The following is a 20,715-nucleotide window of genomic DNA, read 5'->3' as shown; positions in this document are numbered from 1 at the left end:
TTTCTGTTCGTTTTTTGAGAAAAAATTCTGACACAAACACAAAACTTAGTCAATGCTTTGAATACGATTTAAAAAAGAAAAAAAGAAAATCACTTTCCCTTCTTATCTTTGAAATTATTCTCAGTATTATTAACTTTCTCTATTACAGGCATTCATCATCTTATCCTACATATTATTTGTCTCTATAAATTTTAGCACGTTTCTTGTAATTTGAAAGACATCTCCAGCCAGGCAGTCAGGCAGTCACCTATCAGGTGCTTGGACATCTGAAGACTTGCTTGGTATTGCCATTTGTTTATGTCTTACTTCATGACCCATTTAGCTGGAGGAATATTTTAGGGATTTTAATTGCACTAATTGGGAGGGTTCCACATTTTTACTTTTGCACTCATGCGTGTCAGCAAAAGGGTCATGAAGCAGCAGCACCACAAACATTTCAAGTTTTGGCCACTTTTATTAATTTTTTATTTATTTTTTTATTCTATTAATATTGCATGGTTTTACTTCCTAGAATTTAATCCACTGTATTTTAATTTTTAAGCCACTGTACTTCAAACTATGCCATTTTATACTTTCTCTTGTTTCAGAGTTCCTGAAACCATTTGTAAGAAATTAGACTCTATTGTCAGAGACTTTTGGTGGGGTCATGACCAAGGGCTTAGAAAGATGCATATGCTTCATTGGGATAAAATCTGCCTCAATAGAAGGGAAGGAGGTATTGGTCTTAAAAAATTCAGCATTATAAACCAATCTATGCTTGCAAAGCAATTTTGGAGGATAAGCCATAAGCCTGAGTCTCTTTTAGCAAAGACCTTCAAAACCAAATATTTTCCTAGATGCTCCATACATGACTGTTCACCTAAACCCCATCACTCTTGGTTTTGGAGAAATATCACCAAACAGGATAACCCAAAGCTAAGGGAAGGCAGATGGTGGGTTGGAAAAGGTTTGGACATTCCACTCAACCACCCTGATTGGTTCCAGTGTCCTACTCAAAACCTGCAGAACCCAAACCTATGCACTGGCACTGTTGCTGACCTTATAGACCATAATACGGGTGTTTGGAAAGCTGACCTAGTTAGAGCTGTTTATCCATTCCCCCAATGTTCTGAAATTTTGAGCATTCCCATATCCAAGACAGGTGGTGTCTCGGATAAACTTTTATGGAAACACTCAAGCTGAGGGGAGTATAAAGTCAAAAATGCCTATAATCTTTTGCTTGAGGACTCTACTCAAACCTCCCATCATCACCACAGGCCAAACCAGTTCCCACCAGAGGTGTGGAATCTCATTTGGAAGGTGAATGTCCCCCATAAAGTTGGCCTCTTTGTGTGGAAGCTGATGCATGACGGTTTACCTACCTATCTCACACTAAGAAATAGAGGAATCCCAACTACTAGCTGTTGCCCTGTGTGTAAGGTAGAGCATGAATCTACTTCACACTTATTCCTCTATTGCACCTTTGCTTGAGCCTGTTGGCATGGATCTGCATTAGCAATACGCACCTCTGATTTAAGGAACTCTTCTGTGCAGCTCTGGATAAGTAACATCTTGATTAGATATAAGCAGATGGATCAAGATATGATGGATTATCTTCAAGCCATTTTCACCTATCTCTGGACTATCTGGAACCACAGGAATCTTGTGACTCATGAAGGCAAGACTCCTAATCACATGGAAGTTATCCTAACTGCTCAAAACCTATCTTGCAGGTTCAAGGAAGCTTTCAACATGTCAAGAAAACTAAGCAGACAATCTGTGACTGACCATACAGTAAACCAGAAAATTGGAGGACCTTGGGAGCTAATCATCAAAGTTTCTGGAGCTAGGAGAAAGAAAACAAGAAGAAATGCCCTTGCTTATGAAGCCATCAATCTTCAGGGGATGACCATGTTCTCGGGTGGTGTCAGTTGTGCAGCAGCAACAGTTTTTGAAGCAGTTCAGGAAGCTCTTGCCGAGGCAGCCCTAAAAGTTAAGAGCCTTGGGTTTTTCAGGATTTTGTTTCTGTGCAGTAGCGAAAGAATAGTTCAGGTTTTTAACTTGGAAAGTTTTCCTAGTTGGCAGGAAGACTGTGGTTGCTGATGTACTAGCTTTACAGCAGCATGGTCTTGTTTGTGAAGCCCTTTTTGTTCCCAGGGCCATTCTGAACTCAGTTTATTGCATAGCTGATTTAGCAACTAGAATACCACTCCTCCACAGCTGGGTTCATCCAATTATTTCGTAACCTTTGTACTCTCTTCCTTTATTGGTATAATAAAAAATAAAAAGAAAAAAGCAAACATGCTTTGGGAGCTCTCTCTCTCTCTGTATTTTTAAAAATTCTCTGAATCATGCCAGGTAGTGGAATATGAATCTGATCCTCTGCTGAATGTGGAAAATGGGAAAGGAGGATTAACTGGTGGTGTGGTCCCAAAAGCTCCTGTGTGGAATTCAAACAAAAGTTTGCATGCATGAAGGATTGTTCATACATCGGTGAGAAGCAGATAGAGATCATAGAAAGGATCTCCATGGATATATATATATATATGGCTCCCGCGGTGTTGCCAGAATCTTCCGATTCAATTAAGCTTAGAGGTCTTGTATTTGCTTTCTATCATATGTTGTAGGAATTATAGATTTCTGCTCTTGTTTGTAACATTAATCATTGATGACCGCCAACATTGTAAAGCTATTGCAATCACGCTAAACTTACTTAATACTAAACAGTCAGTGTTTTTTGTGCTTTAGGGCCCGTTTGGATGGAGGGGGTTAAGAAGGAGAGTAGAGGGAAATACAGTAGAGTTGGCTAAAAATAAGTTAATTTTAAGCTAAATCTATTCTACTCTACTCTACTCCCCCTCCTTCCCCCTCAATCCAAACGGACCATTTTAGTTACTTTTTTCTTTTCTTTTCTTTTCTATGTAATATAAACTTCTTTTTCAGTTGAGGTTGAAATGGAAGAATTAAAACATGATATGGATATTAAACTTTTGGACTTAATAGGCTTGTAGCTCAATCGCATAATCTGCTTTTTTTTTTTAATTAGAAAAGCTAGGGTTTGAATCCCCCTTCTTCCATTGTTGTAACTATCAGGGTAAAAATAAAAAACTTTGAAAAGCAGATGCTTGTTGGTTTTTTTTGTGCAGGACGATTGTATTGTTGGTATTGCACGCTCACCAACGGGGTGGGTTTTTAGGTTCTCTTTCATCTCTATATCCTACCAAGCTTGGATATATAGCTATTAGAGGTCATCGCAAGACCTTTATTTCTGCTTCATGAATGGGTAACCTCTATTATTGGAAAGGTTTCTTTTGACCTTTTCTTGAACTATTTTTTTGTCCCTTTTAGTTGCTCTTAAGAGCAATATTGATCCATCACTTGTACAAGAAGCATTCTTTGGCAATGTTCTCAGTGAAAAGTTGCATTAATTGCAGGATGACCTGATTTAGTGGTCTCTACCACTATTCACAAATTTAATTTTGTGCATCGGGGATGAGAGGTGGACACCCTATTATTTTTAATGAAATCTAGAGTATGCATTGAATGCAAAAAATGTGTTTATTTTCTTATTCATCTAAATCTTCTTTGTCTACCTGTATGTAAAGATTTTGAATCTTAATGGTTTGATCATGTAGTCTTACATGTGCTAAAACTATAGGTTTAAAAAAAAAAAAAAGCGCTAAAATCATATGAATGTTCTGCATTTTGGTTGGGAAAATGTGATTGATTGTAGTGTTACTTGCTTATATACTTAGTGCTGAGTGATGGTAGAATAAAATTCTCAAATAAAGCAAGCAAGTGCCACCAATACAAGCATATATAAATCCATGTAACTTCGTAAGATAACGGTCTGTTTGGGTCCAGCTTTTAGCTTTTATCTTTTATGTACAGTTTTTTAAAATTATATTTCTTTTCTTATTTTTTTTGAAGTACAACCATACTTTAACACGCTTTCAATAAAATAAAATAACAAAATTAGCAAAAAAACTAAATAAACTGATGCCAACCGCATACTATGTGTTGAAAACAAAACATACTAGCAGAGGTTTGCAAAGTCTTAATATCATTTTGACTTCCCAATGTTCATGTTCAAACATGCACCTTAATTCAATGCTAGTCTTAGAAAGTACTTATGAGCCCATATCTTCATTTTTTCTGCCTAACATTTAAACGATGCCTCTTAGACTAGAGTGTGTAGTTTGAACCTGGATTGTTAATTATTTAGTAAAAAACTAAATAAAATGATGTCAAATGCATACTATGTGTTGAAAACAAAACATATTAAGGGTTTGTTTGGATACTACTTATTGTTGAAAAATAAAAACATTATAGCAAAATAATTTTAAAATGTGTGAATAGTGCTGTGGACCTAGTTTTAAAGTTGTTTTTACTGAAAAAAGTACTTGCGGGTCTTGTGAACAATGCATGAGGCCTACTAAAAAACACACAAATGCAAACGTTAGAACATAAACATTGTATCCAAACTCACGTTAGCAGAGATTTGCAAAGTCTTAATATCATTTTGACTTCCCAATGTTCATGTTCAAACATGCACCTCAATTCAATGCAGGCATGGAAAGTACTTATGAGTCCATATCTTCATTTTTGCTGCCTAACATTTAAATGATGCCTCTTAGACTAGAGTGCGTAGTCTGAACCTGGATTGTTAATTATTTACATCATTTTGAATGCCCACTATTCACGGTCAAATATGCACCTTAATTCTTCTTTAGGCCCAGAGAGTTATAAAGTCCATATCTATCCCCTTGTTTTGTATCATTTTGGTGCCTAACATCTTAAATGATGCTTTTATCCTAGAGTTTGAGCCTTCAAGATCACACTAATGCCGTCACGTTACCCATCTATTCCTTTTGTGGTTACTGCCATTCCCATAACCTACCTTATCCCTTTGCATCTAATCCTACTTCGCAGCTCTAGATGAAGTACTTCGTCAATGACCAAATTAACGAATAGCTTGTGTCCATTCTACCATTGTATCCCATACAGGTTGCTTGTTCTTATAGATTGTTTTACATGTTTTGTCTCAAATAAATAATTTTAGAAAAATGTTAACGGATGCTGAAAGATATTAATATAGGATAATTTTTTTTTTTTTAATTATGAGAAAAGAAAAAAGTAATTAATTTTTTGACAACTTTTTATATTTTTTTTTATGAAAATCATATCAAAAACTTTTTCAAAATAATTTATTAACAATTGTCCTAAATATACTTATTAACGTAATTCATAAGTTTATTCCTATATCAATTTATATCTCAGTTGGTGCCTTTTTGGACTGAAACGCTCTAATTTGGGGGACCACCTCGGAATGCTTCATTGACATACAGTAACTCAAATATTGGCTTTTGGCAACCCCCAATGTAACGTAATTGTTGAACTAGGGCAGTTAACCTTAGGGTGATAAAAATAATATTTATGAGTTAATGACTCTGAATCAGTCTCCAAAAGAAAAAAAGGAACCTATATGAATTAGGCGAGCAGCTAAGCTATTTCAAACTGTTGGTTGATTGTTATGGGGATTACATAATAAAATTCTAGTCATCAAATAAGAACTCGACGACTTTACTTTATATAATTTTTGTTCTCTTTCGTAGATAAGAATTTTAAACTATAAAACTGAGTTAGGCCACCAGGTTACAGCATCCCTCTGGAAAACATGGAACTCAAAAAAAAAAAAAAAAAAAAAAAAAAAAAAAAAAAAAAAAAAAAAAAAAAAAAAAAAATCCTCTTTCACTAGGATCTGCAGTGTGAAAGCTCTTCTCCATGGTTAGTGACTTAGTGGCATATAATTCTTATTTTTATTTTTTCAATTTGTTGTAATTGATACATAATAGTGTAATATAAGTGGTTACTTCATTATAACTTATTAAGAATACTTTTGTATTTCGTGAAAAGTCTTCTAACTCAACTAATTGACATTTATTAGTATTTTTAATGGAAACATTAAAATTTAAGTATTCCAATTCACACAATTGATCTATTAAAAAAAAAAATACTTCTGACTTTGATCTTTCCATTTAAAAAAAAAAAAAAAAAAACTGAGTTAGGCCACCAGGTTACAGCATCCCTCTAGAAAACATGGAACTCAAAAATAATAATAATAATAATAATCCTCTTTTCACTAGGATCTGCACAGTGTGAAAGCTCTTCTCCATGGTTAGTGACATATAATTCTTATTTTTATTTTTTCAATGTACTGATTTGTTATAATTGATACGTAATAATGTAATACAAGTGGACCAGTGGTTACTTCATTATAACTTATTAAGAATACTTTTGTATTTCATTAAAAATCTTCTAACTCAACTAATTGACATTTATTAGTATTTTTAATGGAAACATTAAAATTTAAGTATTCCAATTCACACAATTGATCTACTAAAAAAAAATACTTCTGACTTTGATATTTCCATTTAAAAAGAAAAAAAGAAAAAAAAGAAACTGAGTTAGGCCACCAGGTTACAGCATCCCTCTAGAAAACATGGAACTCAAAAAAAAAAATAATAACAATAATAATAATCCTCTTTTCACTAGGATCTGCACAGTGTGAAAGCTCTTCTCCATGGTTAGTGACATATAATTCTTATTTTTATTTTTTCAATGTACTGATTTGTTGTAATTGATGCGTAATAGTGTAATACAAGTGGTTACTTCATTATAACTTATGAAGAATAATTTTGTATTTCGTTAAAAGTCTTCTAACTCAACTAATTAACATTTCTTAGTATTTTTAATGGAAACATTAAAATTCAAGTATTCCAATTCACATGATTGATCTATTAAAAAAAAATACTTCTGACTTTGATCTTTCCATTAAAAAAAAAAAATAAATAGTTAGGCCACCAGGTTACAGCATCCCTCTAGAAAACATGGAACTAAAAAAAAAAAAAAAAAGTAAATAAATAAATAAAATCCTCTTTTCACTATGATCTGCACAGTGTGAAAGCTCTTCTCCATGGTTAGCAACATATAATTCTTATTTTTATTTTTTCAAGATACTAATTTGTTGTAATTGATACGTAATAGTATAATACAAGTGGTTACTTCATTATAACTTATTAAGAATAATTTTATATTTCGTTAAAAGTCTTTTAACTTAACTAATTGATATTTCTTAATATTTTTAAGAGAAACATTAAAAATCAAGTATTCCAATTCACACTATTGATCTATTAAAAAAAAAAAAATACTTCTGACTTTGATCTTTCCATAGAAAAAAATAAAAAAATAAATAAAAGTAAAAATAAAAATGAAGGAACAATTCTCCTAACCCTAACAGGTAGGCATGTCGGGTGAAGAGTTATAAATTTGGGGTCCACAGGTGGCGCTGCTGCTTTAAGAAAGTCTATTTTTAAATTTATTATATCACCATCAGCATTTTAAACGCTTCTAACTTCAATAATTGTTTTTTTTTTTTTTGATTCCTCAATAATTGTTAATTACTAGTTGAAAGTGCCATCTGCTTCTGTGTTTGGTTAGTCAGTCACTTTAATTCATGAATAAATTTTTTTTTTTTCTTTTCTTAATGAAGTAGGTTTTAACACGGGTCACTAATCTATTCATGCATTAGAATTACAGGTCGCTCTGATTCTCATAATAATAATAATAATGATAATAATATCATTATTACTGGTCGCTATTTTTGAGAAGATTTCATGTTGTATATAATATGAAGGTCTTTTTGTATTACATTATGCTTTTATAATAAAATAACATAATTTTCATACCTTTTTTGTTTTGTTTTTCTTTTCCTTCCATTTCCTTTGGATAGGGTCATGGAGATCCTTAATCACGGCAACTTATTAGCCCAAAAAAAGAAAAAATAAAAGTTATCCATGCTATCCTTTGAATTAATTTCTGTCCAGTCCTACTCTGCTTGTGGTCATTTATAAAGTTTTTTTTTTTTTTTTTTTTTCCTTCCTTGTCAAAGTTGCCTTGTGAGTTATGTATAATTTTTTTCTCAAAAAAAAAAAAAAAAAGGGAGTTATGTATAATTTCATTATATGTATGTGTATATATATATATGGGTCATGTTAACTAGTGCTGTAGGGCATTGATTAACAATCCAATTAAAAAAAGTTTTTATGGGAAAAGAAAAAAAAAAGCAATTAATGTTTTGACTGTTTTTTTCATTTCTCATAAAAGTGATATCAAAACTTTTTTAAAATGGATTGTTAACCAATATCCCAATAACACTCGTTAACATTTCCCTATATATATATATATATTTTTTTTTTCCCAATGACTCCTAGATCACAGGGTAAGTATTTCTTAGATACACATGGAGCACAGAGAATAATGTTTCTTTCTCTTGGGTCAGGCTTAGGTCCAGTATTCAGTAGTACTGGACCCGTTGAGATAATTACATATATCCACTTTTAGACACGTGTCACCATCTGACCGGGTCCAATACACTAAATGCACTGGACTTAAATCAAGTTCATTTCTCTCACAGTCATAATGGGGTCCACTTATTAAATAAATGGTGAGGTCCACCGTGAATGTGAGAGAAATGTCATTTTTTTTTCTATTCTTTGAGAGTATATAGGAATTTTTCTCAGTTTTATCTCTTAAGTCAATCACCAATAGTTCCTCAAAAAAAAAAAAAAAAAAAGTCAATCACCAATAAATGATGGATAAACTAAACATTAAATAAATAATAATGTTATAGACACAAATTATTTTATAACATTTTTACAAACTGCTGATGTAGTTTTAGCATTTTTCAAATGGACTCATATTAAAACTAGTAAGAATTTGCCATGTTAGCAGTTTGTAAAATTTTTGTAAAATAGTTTGTTACTATCGTATTACTTTTAAATAAATAACATATCAAAGTGATTCATCAAATTCTTCTCAAAAAAAAGAAAAAAAAAAAAAAGAAAGTGATTCATCAAAATTTTTTCTGATTTCAATTTTGATAGCTCTAGATGCCTAAAACTTAAATTTCATATCTTCTTCTTGACCCTTATCTAGAAAACAACCTAACTTCAGGAATTTTTATCTAATCTCATGACTTTGACCATTATCTTAAAAAGAAGAAAAAGGAAGTTAGGATGGATTCATATCATTTGCAGTAATTAAAAAAAGAAGGAAATTGCTACTTCTTTGTTTGCTACAGTTTCTGTGGGGACAGTTTTTGCGGCCCAAGCCCAAGGAGGTATGGATTCGGAACCCACTGAGCCCAAAACAATAAATTTTGTAGAGAGTGGGCGAAAGGGCTAGGCAAGTAATGAAAATGACAGTATTAAGCAGCAACACTGATGTGAGAAGCTGAATTAATGTGCTCTCGACTAAAATGGGTACTCTGTCCGAAGAGATGTTTTCATTCATAATCAAGGATTACAATTCCTGGAGCTACAACCATCTACTATATCCTTTCTCTCTCCTGTTTTCCCCTCCATTTCTATCAGAGGTACCCTTCCCTTATATAGCATTACCTTCTTACATCTCCTCCGTCCACTTGTTCATCATCCAGGCATCCACTTGAGTACATGTCCCATCATCCCACCTTTAGCCTTATGTGAGTGGCGGTAGCTGAGAAAGCACCGTTCAGGTGTCCTGTCCACATAAATGCGGCCAGAAAGGTAGGTGCAGGGCATTAAATGTGGTGGTTGAAGTATGCCTCCTTGATATTCCCTGTTGCCGTTATCTTTATGTGTGTCCGAGGCTCCTCTCCCTCCTGACGCTTGTCAAATAGATCACTTGAACCTCCCATACTCGCGTTTGATCAAACCTCTTCGGATCCGAGGACTCATGACTACTCGGACATATGAGCATCTCCTCGGATGGCATACGTGTTCATCCACAGGCATCCCCCATTGGCGTGGGCTTCCGACTGAAGGCTTCATCTCCTCGGATGAAGAGTGTTCCTCTTTAGGGCCTTGGGCCGAATAAGCTGGGCTGGGTTTTTCTCCCCCACAGTTTCTTTATTCAGCTTTATAAAATTAATTGACTAAAAATTTAAAATTCTATACCTAAAAGGGCAATGAGATTTAAAAAAAAAAAAAGTAAGTTAAAAAAATATGGTTTTAAAATAGGATGCCAACAAAAACATAGATTTCATTTTTTTTTTAAAATTTTTTTTTTCATAATACATGGATCATTTTCTTACTTAAACTCCTTTAATGTGGGTTCCACTTAACTTAACTGGTAAAATCTTTGATGGTTGTATAAGAGATCTGGAGTTCAATCTTTACCTACACAAAAAACTGATTAATGTTTTGGTCTGATGATAAAAGAATTATCATCAGAAGCGGACATGAAACTCTAAAAAAAAAAAAAAAAAAAAAAAAAAACTCCTTTAATATTTTCTTGTTTCACTTACTTTTGTTGTAAAAGCCTATTCAAGGCTAATAGGAGGTTTTTTTTTTAAGTCAAAGCCTGTTGTCTAAAGAAGGTTAAAATAAAACAAGGCAAAGACCACAAACCAAGTTCTATTCTAACACTAGCTTCAAATCTTTGCCGTTTTTCTACTTTGCCAGGTAAAAAACTTGAAAAAAAAAAAACAAAAAGTCACCTTAAACTCAAACTAATCTAATCTAACTTTTAGTTTAACACCAACGCAAAAGTCTTAACATAAATTGTTAAATCCAGAAGTAGAGTCAACAGATACCGCAAAATCATGATTCATGGTCAAGAAAACATTCCAAAATTTTCCAACAATCGTGGCCCCCACCAAACTCTGAAAACCCCCATTCTCTCATCCTCAGCCGTTTGATCCCAAACTCAGACTTTTGCCCAAAATCCACAACCTATTTACCCCTTCAGTCACGGCGAGACTAACATACTATACTATGGTATACCCACCAAGTTTTCAAGCTCTCCTCCTCTTTTCTCTTCAAATTCACACAACTACAAAAAGGCCCTAAATCCTATTCTATTTTCATTTCCATAACAAATTCTTCATCATCAGCAGCTCAAAACGAAAGAAAAGAATAGTCTCTCTCATATCACCTACTAAACAAGTAATTTAAAAAAAAAAAAAAATGAAAAGGCTGAAGAGCTATTACATCAATTTGAGACATTCACAACCGCACACGATGGATAGGAAATGGATCTTCCCTTTGGCAATAGGCTCAATAGTTTCGCTTTTCCTTCTCTTCCTCTCCACGCTAACCTCACCCGACGGTTCACCGTTCCTCCCGTTCTACCGCTCGATCACGGCGTCGAGCTCCGTCTTCGTCGAGTCCAAGCTCCACGTCATCCCTACCCCTGCAATCTCTCTGCCTCCGCCGCCGGAGCCGCCTCGGCTCGCTTACCTAATCTCCGGCTCCAACGGCGACGGCCACATGCTGAAGCGGACCCTGCTAGCTCTCTACCACCCTCGGAATCGCTACGTGGTCCATCTCGACCTCGAGGCCTCAGTCCAAGAGCGATCCGATCTGAACCGGTTCGTTACGGAGCACCCGGTTTTCTCTCAGTTCAAGAATGTGAAGATGATCGCTAAGGCCAACCTCGTTACCTATAGGGGTCCCACCATGGTCGCGAACACGCTCCACGCCGCCGCGATTTTGCTGCGAGAAGGTCCGGACTGGGACTGGTTCATCAATCTCAGCGCCTCTGATTATCCACTGGTCTCTCAAGACGGTATGCAATACGTCGTCGTTTTTATTTATTTGGTATTTTTTGAAATGATATTCGAATTGGAGTACTTATTGATTGATTGATTTGATTGGATTGATTAGATCTGCTGCACACATTTTCGTACTTGCCAAGGGATCTCAATTTCATTGATCATACAAGTAATATTGGGTGGAAAGAGTATGTTGATTTGACTCTGACTAATCTGTTGAGAATTCATAGCCTGACGACGCTCAAATGAGCGGAATGTAATTAATGATTTTATTATGTGTTATGATTAGGTATCAGAGGGCGAAGCCGATAATAGTAGACCCGGGGTTGTATATGACGAAGAAAGCAGATGTTTTTTGGGTTACACAACGTAGAAGTGTGCCAACTGCATTCAAGCTATTTACAGGTACAAATTTTGTGTATTTTTCCTATTTATGGTTTTATTAGTTTTAGGTTCGTTATATTCTGATCGTGCGGTTTGTTAGTGTGTGACAGAGAATTATGGCATTAGAAATGAGTGAATGGTTAGAAATCAAATTATGGATTTCAAATGGAATGAGCTTGGGTTAGAGAAATCAAATTATGATCGCGCAGTTTGTTAGTGTGAGAGAGAGAGAATTATGGCATTAGAAACGAGTGAATGGTTAGAAATCAAATTATGGATTTTGAATGGAATGAGCTTGGGTGAGAGAATCATATAATATTGATCTCACTACATAGATCAATGCACAATCTTTTACCATTTAGTTGCTGCTGGGAGATCATAGGCATAAACATGATTGCATCTTTGTGGCAAACTGAATCCAATCATTTTTTCGGTTGTTGAATTGCATTCAATCTCAGCACAAATTTGTAGCAAAACTTGTAGTGTGGAAACTGAACCCAGCCTAATTCTCTAATTCTGCAGTCAAAATTGAATTTTTTAGTAGGATGACTTCCAAAGAAGCTATGATCTATTAGTGAAATGTTTTGATTTGGGAAAATTGGGCCTGGACATTTTCTATACTTCCCCACCTATAAGAGCATGACTGACTTTGGTTACTATACCAGGACTAAGAACTCTTATGATATATACAAGAAGTACTTACTTTCCATATCTGACCTTGACTGGGATATATAGCGTACTTGGTCCCAATAATGCCATGAATAACTAACTTACGGTAACATTAAAATAAGTTGACGTGGGAGTTATTTATTTATTTTATTTTCATGTGAGAACCATTTTTGTCAAGGTTTAAAAGTACATGGTACATAAAGTTTGCACACACTCATTGAAGAACCACGTGCTTCTTCTTGACAGCATATTCTTCTGGATTTAATATACATTATTTGATGATAGAGCTCTTGTGTTGGTTTATTAAATGGTAATTGTTGTAATTTTGTGGTTGTTCTTATCTCTTATTCACTTTTCTTTTATCTTGTATGTTTTAAGTATGATAATGATTTTTGTTTTACTTGATTAGTTTTATGCAGTATTTTCTTTTTTGATTCTTATTCTTATGCCTTTGACCTGGTTTTTTGTTTCATTATCTATATTTATTGTTTCCCCTGGTGGCCTGAGAATTTTCTGTTCAATTTTTTTTTTTCTTTTCTCATCTGCAGCTCATTTCATTTAGTAATGGTTTCCTTGAGATTTTTTCACTTCCTATTGAATTAAGTATGGTAAAATATCTAGACGTCTATCTGTCTTCTTTGAATAAGATGGTTTAGCATGTTAAGAGGTGTACAGTAATGGAAAACAAAGAAGCACGTTTCTTCTTTGGTTTTACATCTGACATTTGTCTGGATGAGACAAAATCTTATATGAATGACTAGTCAAAATTCAGAAAGCTCCCCATATCCTGAGGGGCTGTGTCGTGCATAATTTTATCATTTGCAATTATATCAGGTTACCATTTGCTTACTTATCAAAAAAAATAAAAATAAAAAAAATATTTTTTTACTATTTTCTGGCGCTCATCTTTGTATGTGAGCATGTTGTGTGTGAGAGAGAGTAGGCATGACTAAATATGCACAAGGATTTTGAGGCTGATTTGGCTAAAAAGTGCACAAAGGCTAATGATCAATAGTGTAACAATAACCCTCGAAACCAAGTTAGTTTCTCTTGTTCAAAGCTGCCTTGCCACCTAGATAGTGATATTGCATAGGTTGATCTTGTTTCCCTTTCATTGCCCCATTTTATTCTTCAACCCTTTTCCCTGTTTAAATGAATCCACTTTTGAAGATGCCTGTACAAAGTACACAACCAAAATGACAGTTACATGTTCAGACTTCCATCATTGCTAGTTTCCTTGGTTGGCTGTCACTGCATCTTTTGCCAATTTGCTAGGTGCTAGCAGGCTTCATGCTTACCTGCACTTAGAAACCTCTGAAGGTATTCAATTATCAAATTATCAAAGTGAATCACTCATATCACCTGCAAAAGAGATGGGAAGTAAGGTATGCTTACAGCTAAACTGTGTACTTTGCACTGCACCATGGGCACCTAACCCAAATTGGACTTATTCCGAGCTTGTGGGTAAGTGTTCAGTTCCAGCAGAGGGCGGCTGATGTAGTGAAGGAAATTGGTGCTTTTGGAGGAGAAGTGGGCTACCTCCTATCTTCAAGCAGTAAGGTCTATGTTCTTTCCAAGACTCTGGATGTAAAGGAACCCCAACCTTGTGTCAGGTCAAAACTATGGAGGATTGCTCACTATACATGTTATTCCTAATGCTCTATATTTTAAAATTGGTTCTGAAACTTGTTCAATTCTGAGCTGCTCATACTTTTGTTCTTAATATGCAATGGGTGTCTTAGTATCAAAGAACATGGAAGATATTCACCGTACATGTATCGTAACTCTGCATATAAACTAGGTTTGTGATTCTATATAATTCTGAGCAGCTCAGATTTTGAAAATCCATCCCTTGGCCCGATACAGCTTAATTCATAGTCTTGCTTTCTCTATTTAATGTTCATAGTTCATGCTATGACATAATAGTTTCTTTAGGTTTGTATGAGGGGCATCAGGAGCATGGTGGTATCTGATACTGCATGTACTGCTTTAAATCAACAAGAAGGTTTAGTTGAAGCTCTGAAAGTTTTTGGTTCTCTCTCTGGTTCCTTATACCTGATTTATTGTGGAAATTTAAATAAAATTCCCGTGGATAGAATGAATTGTGCTAAAGTCATGCTGTCAATAAATTCAAGGGGTAGCACAATTGGTTGGGGGCCACAACTCATGAAGTAGAGGTGACTTGATGATTTGTATCAAGTGATTTTTGACCTTTGAGTTTTGTAGTGAACTCATTTAGTGTTAATTGTTTGAAATTTGTTTCAATTCTCATAAGGTGCTGGAGTACTCCTTTTCATTTCTTTTCTTTTGTTCTTTCTTTTTTTTCATGGATTGAAATAATTGATAAATATCAATTAGAAGTCTTGTTCTGAGCAACTATTTAATTGGTTATGAAAGTACATGAGTCTTATAGTATTGGAATCAGAAAATTTGCAAATTAGTATTGTGAAAGTAAAGTAGGTTTAACCAAATATTTGATTTTTGTTATAGGTTCTGCTTGGATGGTACTTTCTAGGCAATTCATTGATTACTGCATATGGGGATGGGACAACCTACCTCGAGTTGTCCTCATGTACTATGCAAACTTTATATCTTCCCCGGAAGGATACTTCCACACTGTAATCTGTAATGCCCAAGAATTCAGGAACACAACTGTGAACAGTGATCTCCACTTCATATCATGGGATAACCCTCCCAAGCAACATCCCCACCACCTCAACATTGATGACATGCAAAGGATGATTAACAGTAATGCTCCATTTGCACGGAAATTTCGCCAAGATGATCCAGTGCTTGACAAAGTTGATTCAGAGCTCTTGTCTCGGGGTCCAGACATGATTGTTCCAGGCGGTTGGTGCATAGGAAGTAGGGAAAATGGGACTGATCCATGCTCTGTTATTGGCAATACCACAGTCCTCAGGCCCAGTTCTGGAGCCAAAAGGTTGGAAAGTTTGATCGGCTCTCTATTATCGAGTGAGAATTTCCGGCCAAGGCAGTGCAAATAAAGCATCGAAAACTACATTAGTAAGCACCTCTTGCGCCAAATGAGGTGGTCTATATTTGACATGGAAGACAGTATAGTCAGGGACTTAGCATTTGTTATTAGAAAAAGAAAATGGCTGAAAGTATACACAACTCTGGATTATAGAGTAGCATGAAGGAGATGGATTTGGTGAAGTGATGTGAATTACATGGATTTGGTGAAACGATATGAATTACAGAGTTGGGATTACTACCTGCTGTAATGACACAGTTTACACAGCTGAACTGGTTGTGTAGCATTCCCTTTCCCATTCTCCTTTCTTTTCCTTCCCTTTGTTTTTTTCCCTCTAATTTCAATTTTAAATATGCAGCCATTTCATATCAAACACTGAAGCATGTTTTGGGTTGAGCATGGGTTGGGAGAATGGTATATCTTAGTGCTTTTATTGGAAAATCTTTCATGAAGATGATACAAAAATATGATTGTCATTTACGTAAAGAGTGCAATGTTAATAGACGTGGTTTTTCAAATGTTGGTATGACATTTTAATTGGGTTATGATGAAGTGACGTTAATAGTAAACTTAAATTAAAATAATGTTATCCTATTTATAACGGGTAATGTAAGATGTTGTGAAAAAAGGATTAAAAATTTTGTGTTCATAGCATTATTTAACTTCGAAACAAATGAAGAAGCATTTGAGGTGTTTAATTTAAAATCTATAATTTTGACATTAAGACTGATGAATTTTAGAGAGAGAGAGTGTGCCAGTATAGCTAGAATGTAAGAAATGAACTGGTATATTTTTGGATAGAAGCTTAAGGATTTTAGTGTTTGTCAAATTTTCAATTATAACACCAAAAATTTTTTGAATTACTAATTAAAAGAAGAAAAAGAAAAAAGTTCAAATGCAAGTAGGATGAAAAAGGTATTTGACTAATGGAGAAATTTTTATTTTTTATTATATATAAATATTATACTTTAATATTGTGATAAATATGATAGAATTGGAATCTATGGTGTGTGCTCTATTATGATTGTTTTTTAACATCAAACCAATATACTAATTAATTTTTAGTTTAGGTAAGATTTAAACCACAAATCATTTATTTGACTATAAAAGACTTTACTAATTGAATTAATTAAAACACAGATGTATTTAATTATATGAGTTAAATGGGTTGTGTCAAAAAGGCATCGACTTCTTTGCACACAAATTACTAACTGTGTCAATTCAAGTTGATTGCAAATTTATGTACTGGAGCATGTTAGCTTGTACATATAGCACAGTTCATTACTGGGGTCCTTGCTCATTTTTAGTTTGCTATATCCTATGAATTTTTTTTTTTAGGGTGAAATATGCCATGATCTCATTAAATAAAGAGGAAATCAAATTACAACAGAGGATGCAGACTACAAAGTTCCCCCTAACACTTTGACCTATCAACTAGTAAGAGGTGTTGCAGCATTAGGGGCTCTATCCTATTCCAGAACTGAGTTGTCCCAGAATCTCTAGCTAGTTTGGCTAACTCATGTGCCACTCTGTTGTAATCCCTTTCATTTGCTTAACCTTCCAGCTGTCAACAAAACTGAGCAAATCAAGGATCCCTTGGATAATTGGAGTTAGATCTCCATGGAGAGAGTTAGATGAAATGGCTTGAACAACCAAGAGAGAGTCAGATTCTAGTATAACTGTGTGAGCATCATTTGGGGGGCTAAGAGCATTCCTTCTTCAGCAACCAAAGCTTCCGTGACCTCCACTCCATACGTAGCAGACAGCAACTTGGCACTTGCTACCACCACCATACCTCGACAGTCTCTGATCACCACCCTTACACCCGAGGGTTTACCATCTTCAAAAGTGGCCCCATCAACATTTATTTTATACACCCTAGGAGGTGGTGCAGCCCCACCAACCTCAGGAGGTTGCTGCCTAAGGAGATTAATAGTTACTGCCTATTTATAGTCACTTTGGATCTATTGTGCAAAATTCCAAATTTGAGTTGATGGAAGGCCTTGAGACTCATGAACCACTTGGTTTCGGTTGTACCAGATCTAAGTCATGGCTAGTACTAGATTCTAGAATTTGCAATGCAACATCCACTATGTCACATGTTTCAGCCAACAGGTTTGTTGGGCAAGACTGCCAATTCCACCATATATCACAGATTTTTCCATAATAGAGCAGTGCAAACTGCATGCTTTGTACTTTCTACAGCTTTCTCACAGAGGGGGCATTTGGCATCAACCTCAATTCCCCTTTTTTCCATGTTTAGACATGTTGGCAAACCATTCACCCAGGCTCTCCAGGCAAGAAGAAGTCACTATAAACATATAATGCAGTATCGTGTTGATTTAGTAATCTGAATGGATTCATCATAAATTCTATTTGGGTTCCTTACGTATTTACTGACGTGTCCCAATATCAAGCTGCTATGGAATTGGCTTTAGAATCCACTCTAGCCATTACAATGGATATAATCGCTAGCCTAGGATCCTATCTTGAGTAATTAAATGCTACACAAATGCAAATGCGATAATACCATAAGCAAGCACATGATTGATAGGAGGAATCACTCAATTTCAACGCAAAAATAATTTATGAGACAGTCAATGCTACGCATAACTAGGCTATACAGTCACCATCAATACCTTGTAAATAACTTTAACCAGATATTAATATGACAATCATGACCATCAAAAGAAACTTGGACACAAAACTAAATGATACATGCTGCTTTATAAGTTGACATTTTGTTCCTGCTTCATTCATCCCTTATCGAAAAGAACTTGACTTCAAGTTTGAAGTCAAATCCTATTAAAACGTAGTGCACCAAATGTTTAAGTATTTGTGCTACGGTTAGTAGTGATTACGTTTACAAGTGATAGATTGTACATCAATCGGCTCTTGTGGTGAACTAGAAAGATGGCATTGAATGTTTACTGGCTTTGATGTTATTTTCTCTTCATCTCCACAATATAAGGAAAGAGATTCCTCACATTAAAAGTTTGACTATTGAGAATCTTTTGGTAGCTCTGTGCGAAATGTAGTTGGTCTCAACTTATTCAATACTCGGCAAAGACCAAACTTTCTTTGCTTGAACACGTTATAAGTACTCTTTATACAAATAAACCATAATCAAACCACCTTCTTTGAACCCCAAGCTTCTTCTATGAGCATCAACTTTCAACTCTGGACTCGTAAATTTTAAGATGGCTTCAATTGTTATTGAACTTGTTCATATAATGCCTTTATTTTTGTACTCCAAACTCTTCAACTTCCATACTCACTCTTGCTTGAATTGACAAAGATAAGAGATCCAGAAATTATGTGGATTTCTGCCAGACACCTTCAAATGGAGGTTTTATTTCATTGATCGATTGATTGAGCTATTATAAGCAAACTCAACTCGTTAAATGACAAATCTCATTTCCTTAAATGCTCTTTTACTAAACTTCTCAACAAGTTTCCAAGAGATTAATTCAAAAAATTTGTTTGGCCATCAATTTGGGATGGAGGCAGGAGCGTCCAAATTGTACTTAAAAAATGATTAATAAATTTCATGTCACAATCTAAAGTAATGTATCTAGGAACACTAAGACGAAATTTTTTTTTTTTACACAATGTATTTTACCATGAGGATCGTTGATACTGATGCACTAGGCTTGTAAAAATATCTTAGTTTTGAAGCATTCACTAATTGTGAGTAGTATGTACAGTTAAACTTACAACTAAAGGAAGTCTCTCTTTTTCTTGTAATAATCTCGCCTTTGTGCTTAATTTGTAATGATCATGCCATTCTAACCTTTGGCTGCAGAATATAGTCAACGGATTTGTCTTCAAAGGCAAGCCAATGATAATCCGGTTAATTTGGTCAGATTCCAGCTGCTACGAAAGCAAACTAAATAGATGTACTGTACCTAGAAGAAGCTCCATGGTTTGTTCTATGTGAATTGTTAAGGTAGCTGGAAGAAAATCCACCTACCACCTGGTATCAATAATGTTGGGGGGTTGAGCATGGGCTTAAATTTTTATAATATCATCATTTGCTCCTCACCCCAAGGAATAGAGCTTTGGAAAATGAATTGAATTATCAAAAATTGTTTGGAGTAGTTGCATCCTGTGGCCGTAGAAGGGAAAAATATCAAAAAAAATTCTGCAATAGCGTAATCTGAGTCTTACTTGTAGTCAAGCAAAGCAATATTCCTAGTCTCACTTATAGTTCAAGTATTGTTAGTTTAGGATTTAGCCTAATATAAATACGCTTTAATGGGTTGATTGTAATACACAACACCTCATAGTTATTATCAAAGGCTTTCCAATGTGGATGTTGGCATCTAAGGCTGGAGCCTGGACCACATTAATTCCTTACATTTTCTTTTTATCTTTTTTAATTTATATAAACATAATATCTAAAAGCAGCATTATGGACCATTTTGGTCTAATTTGGTCAGTTCGGTCTAATTTAGTCTATTTTAGTCCCTTCGGTCTATTCAGTCCACTTCAAAGCAATTCAGCCCACTTTTGTCAAGTTTGATCTATTCATTTCACTTTGGTCTAATTTGGTCCATTTCTATTCACTTTGGTCAAATTGAAAGTTACACATTAATTTGTAACTTATATAATCAAATTTGTAATTCCCCATATGTATTGCACACGGGTAGTGCCACATTTTCACATAAACACAAAAGAATCTGGATCCTCTCCATTTCACTACAAAGTCAAAGTAATGGATTCTCTACAAAGTGAAAGTTGACGAAACTTATTTTCTTTGTAATGTTGGTAGGATCAACCTAGTAGGTCAATATATAAAATGACCAAACTGATTCTTTTTGAAATATTGGTAGGATCAGCCTAGTAGGTTAATATATAAAACATATTCATCTAAAAGCATTCCTTTTTATTCATGTTTTTTCTTTTACTTTTTAGTCACAACACAAACAAAAATAAAATAAAATAAAACTTTTTATAGAGCCAAAAAATACTTCAATTTCAGAGCTCGGCGTTTAGCATGAATCACACACCATGACACGCTCTATTAAGATCAAGGGCTCTATAAGAAGAGGCATTCGTTACATGACCATGGGGGTTGTAGACGACATGG

The 20,715-nt window shown here is 34.7% G+C and overlaps 1 protein-coding gene across 1 annotated transcript; it reads left to right on the top strand.

The window, feature by feature from the left end:
* Window positions 1-10,690: 10,690 nt before the first annotated feature.
* On the top strand, window positions 10,691-15,996 carry LOC112033833 (beta-glucuronosyltransferase GlcAT14B). Its single transcript, XM_024066599.2, has 4 exons — window positions 10,691-11,589; window positions 11,688-11,763; window positions 11,865-11,980; window positions 15,119-15,996. The coding sequence occupies exons 1-4, from the start codon at window positions 10,989-10,991 to the stop codon at window positions 15,631-15,633; spliced, it is 1,308 nt and encodes a 435-aa protein (XP_023922367.1). The 5' UTR covers window positions 10,691-10,988; the 3' UTR covers window positions 15,634-15,996.
* Window positions 15,997-20,715: the final 4,719 nt, after the last annotated feature.

Source organism: Quercus suber, unplaced genomic scaffold, assembly GCF_002906115.3.
Source record: "Quercus suber isolate HL8 unplaced genomic scaffold, Cork oak 2.0 scaffold_908, whole genome shotgun sequence".
Taxonomy (NCBI): domain Eukaryota; kingdom Viridiplantae; phylum Streptophyta; class Magnoliopsida; order Fagales; family Fagaceae; genus Quercus; species Quercus suber.
Note: the sequence above shows the minus strand (reverse complement) of the source record. Positions and strands in the feature narration are given on the sequence as shown.

Excerpts from the sequence above, each read along its gene's own strand:
- LOC112033833 (XM_024066599.2), top strand. The coding sequence starts at position 10,989 with ATGAAAAGGCTGAAGAGCTATTACATCAATTTGAGACATTCACAACCG. Across the intron at positions 11,590-11,687 it reads TCCACTGGTCTCTCAAGACG|ATCTGCTGCACACATTTTCG; the intron begins GTATGCAATACG and ends TGGATTGATTAG. Across the intron at positions 11,981-15,118 it reads TGCATTCAAGCTATTTACAG|GTTCTGCTTGGATGGTACTT; the intron begins GTACAAATTTTG and ends TTTTTGTTATAG.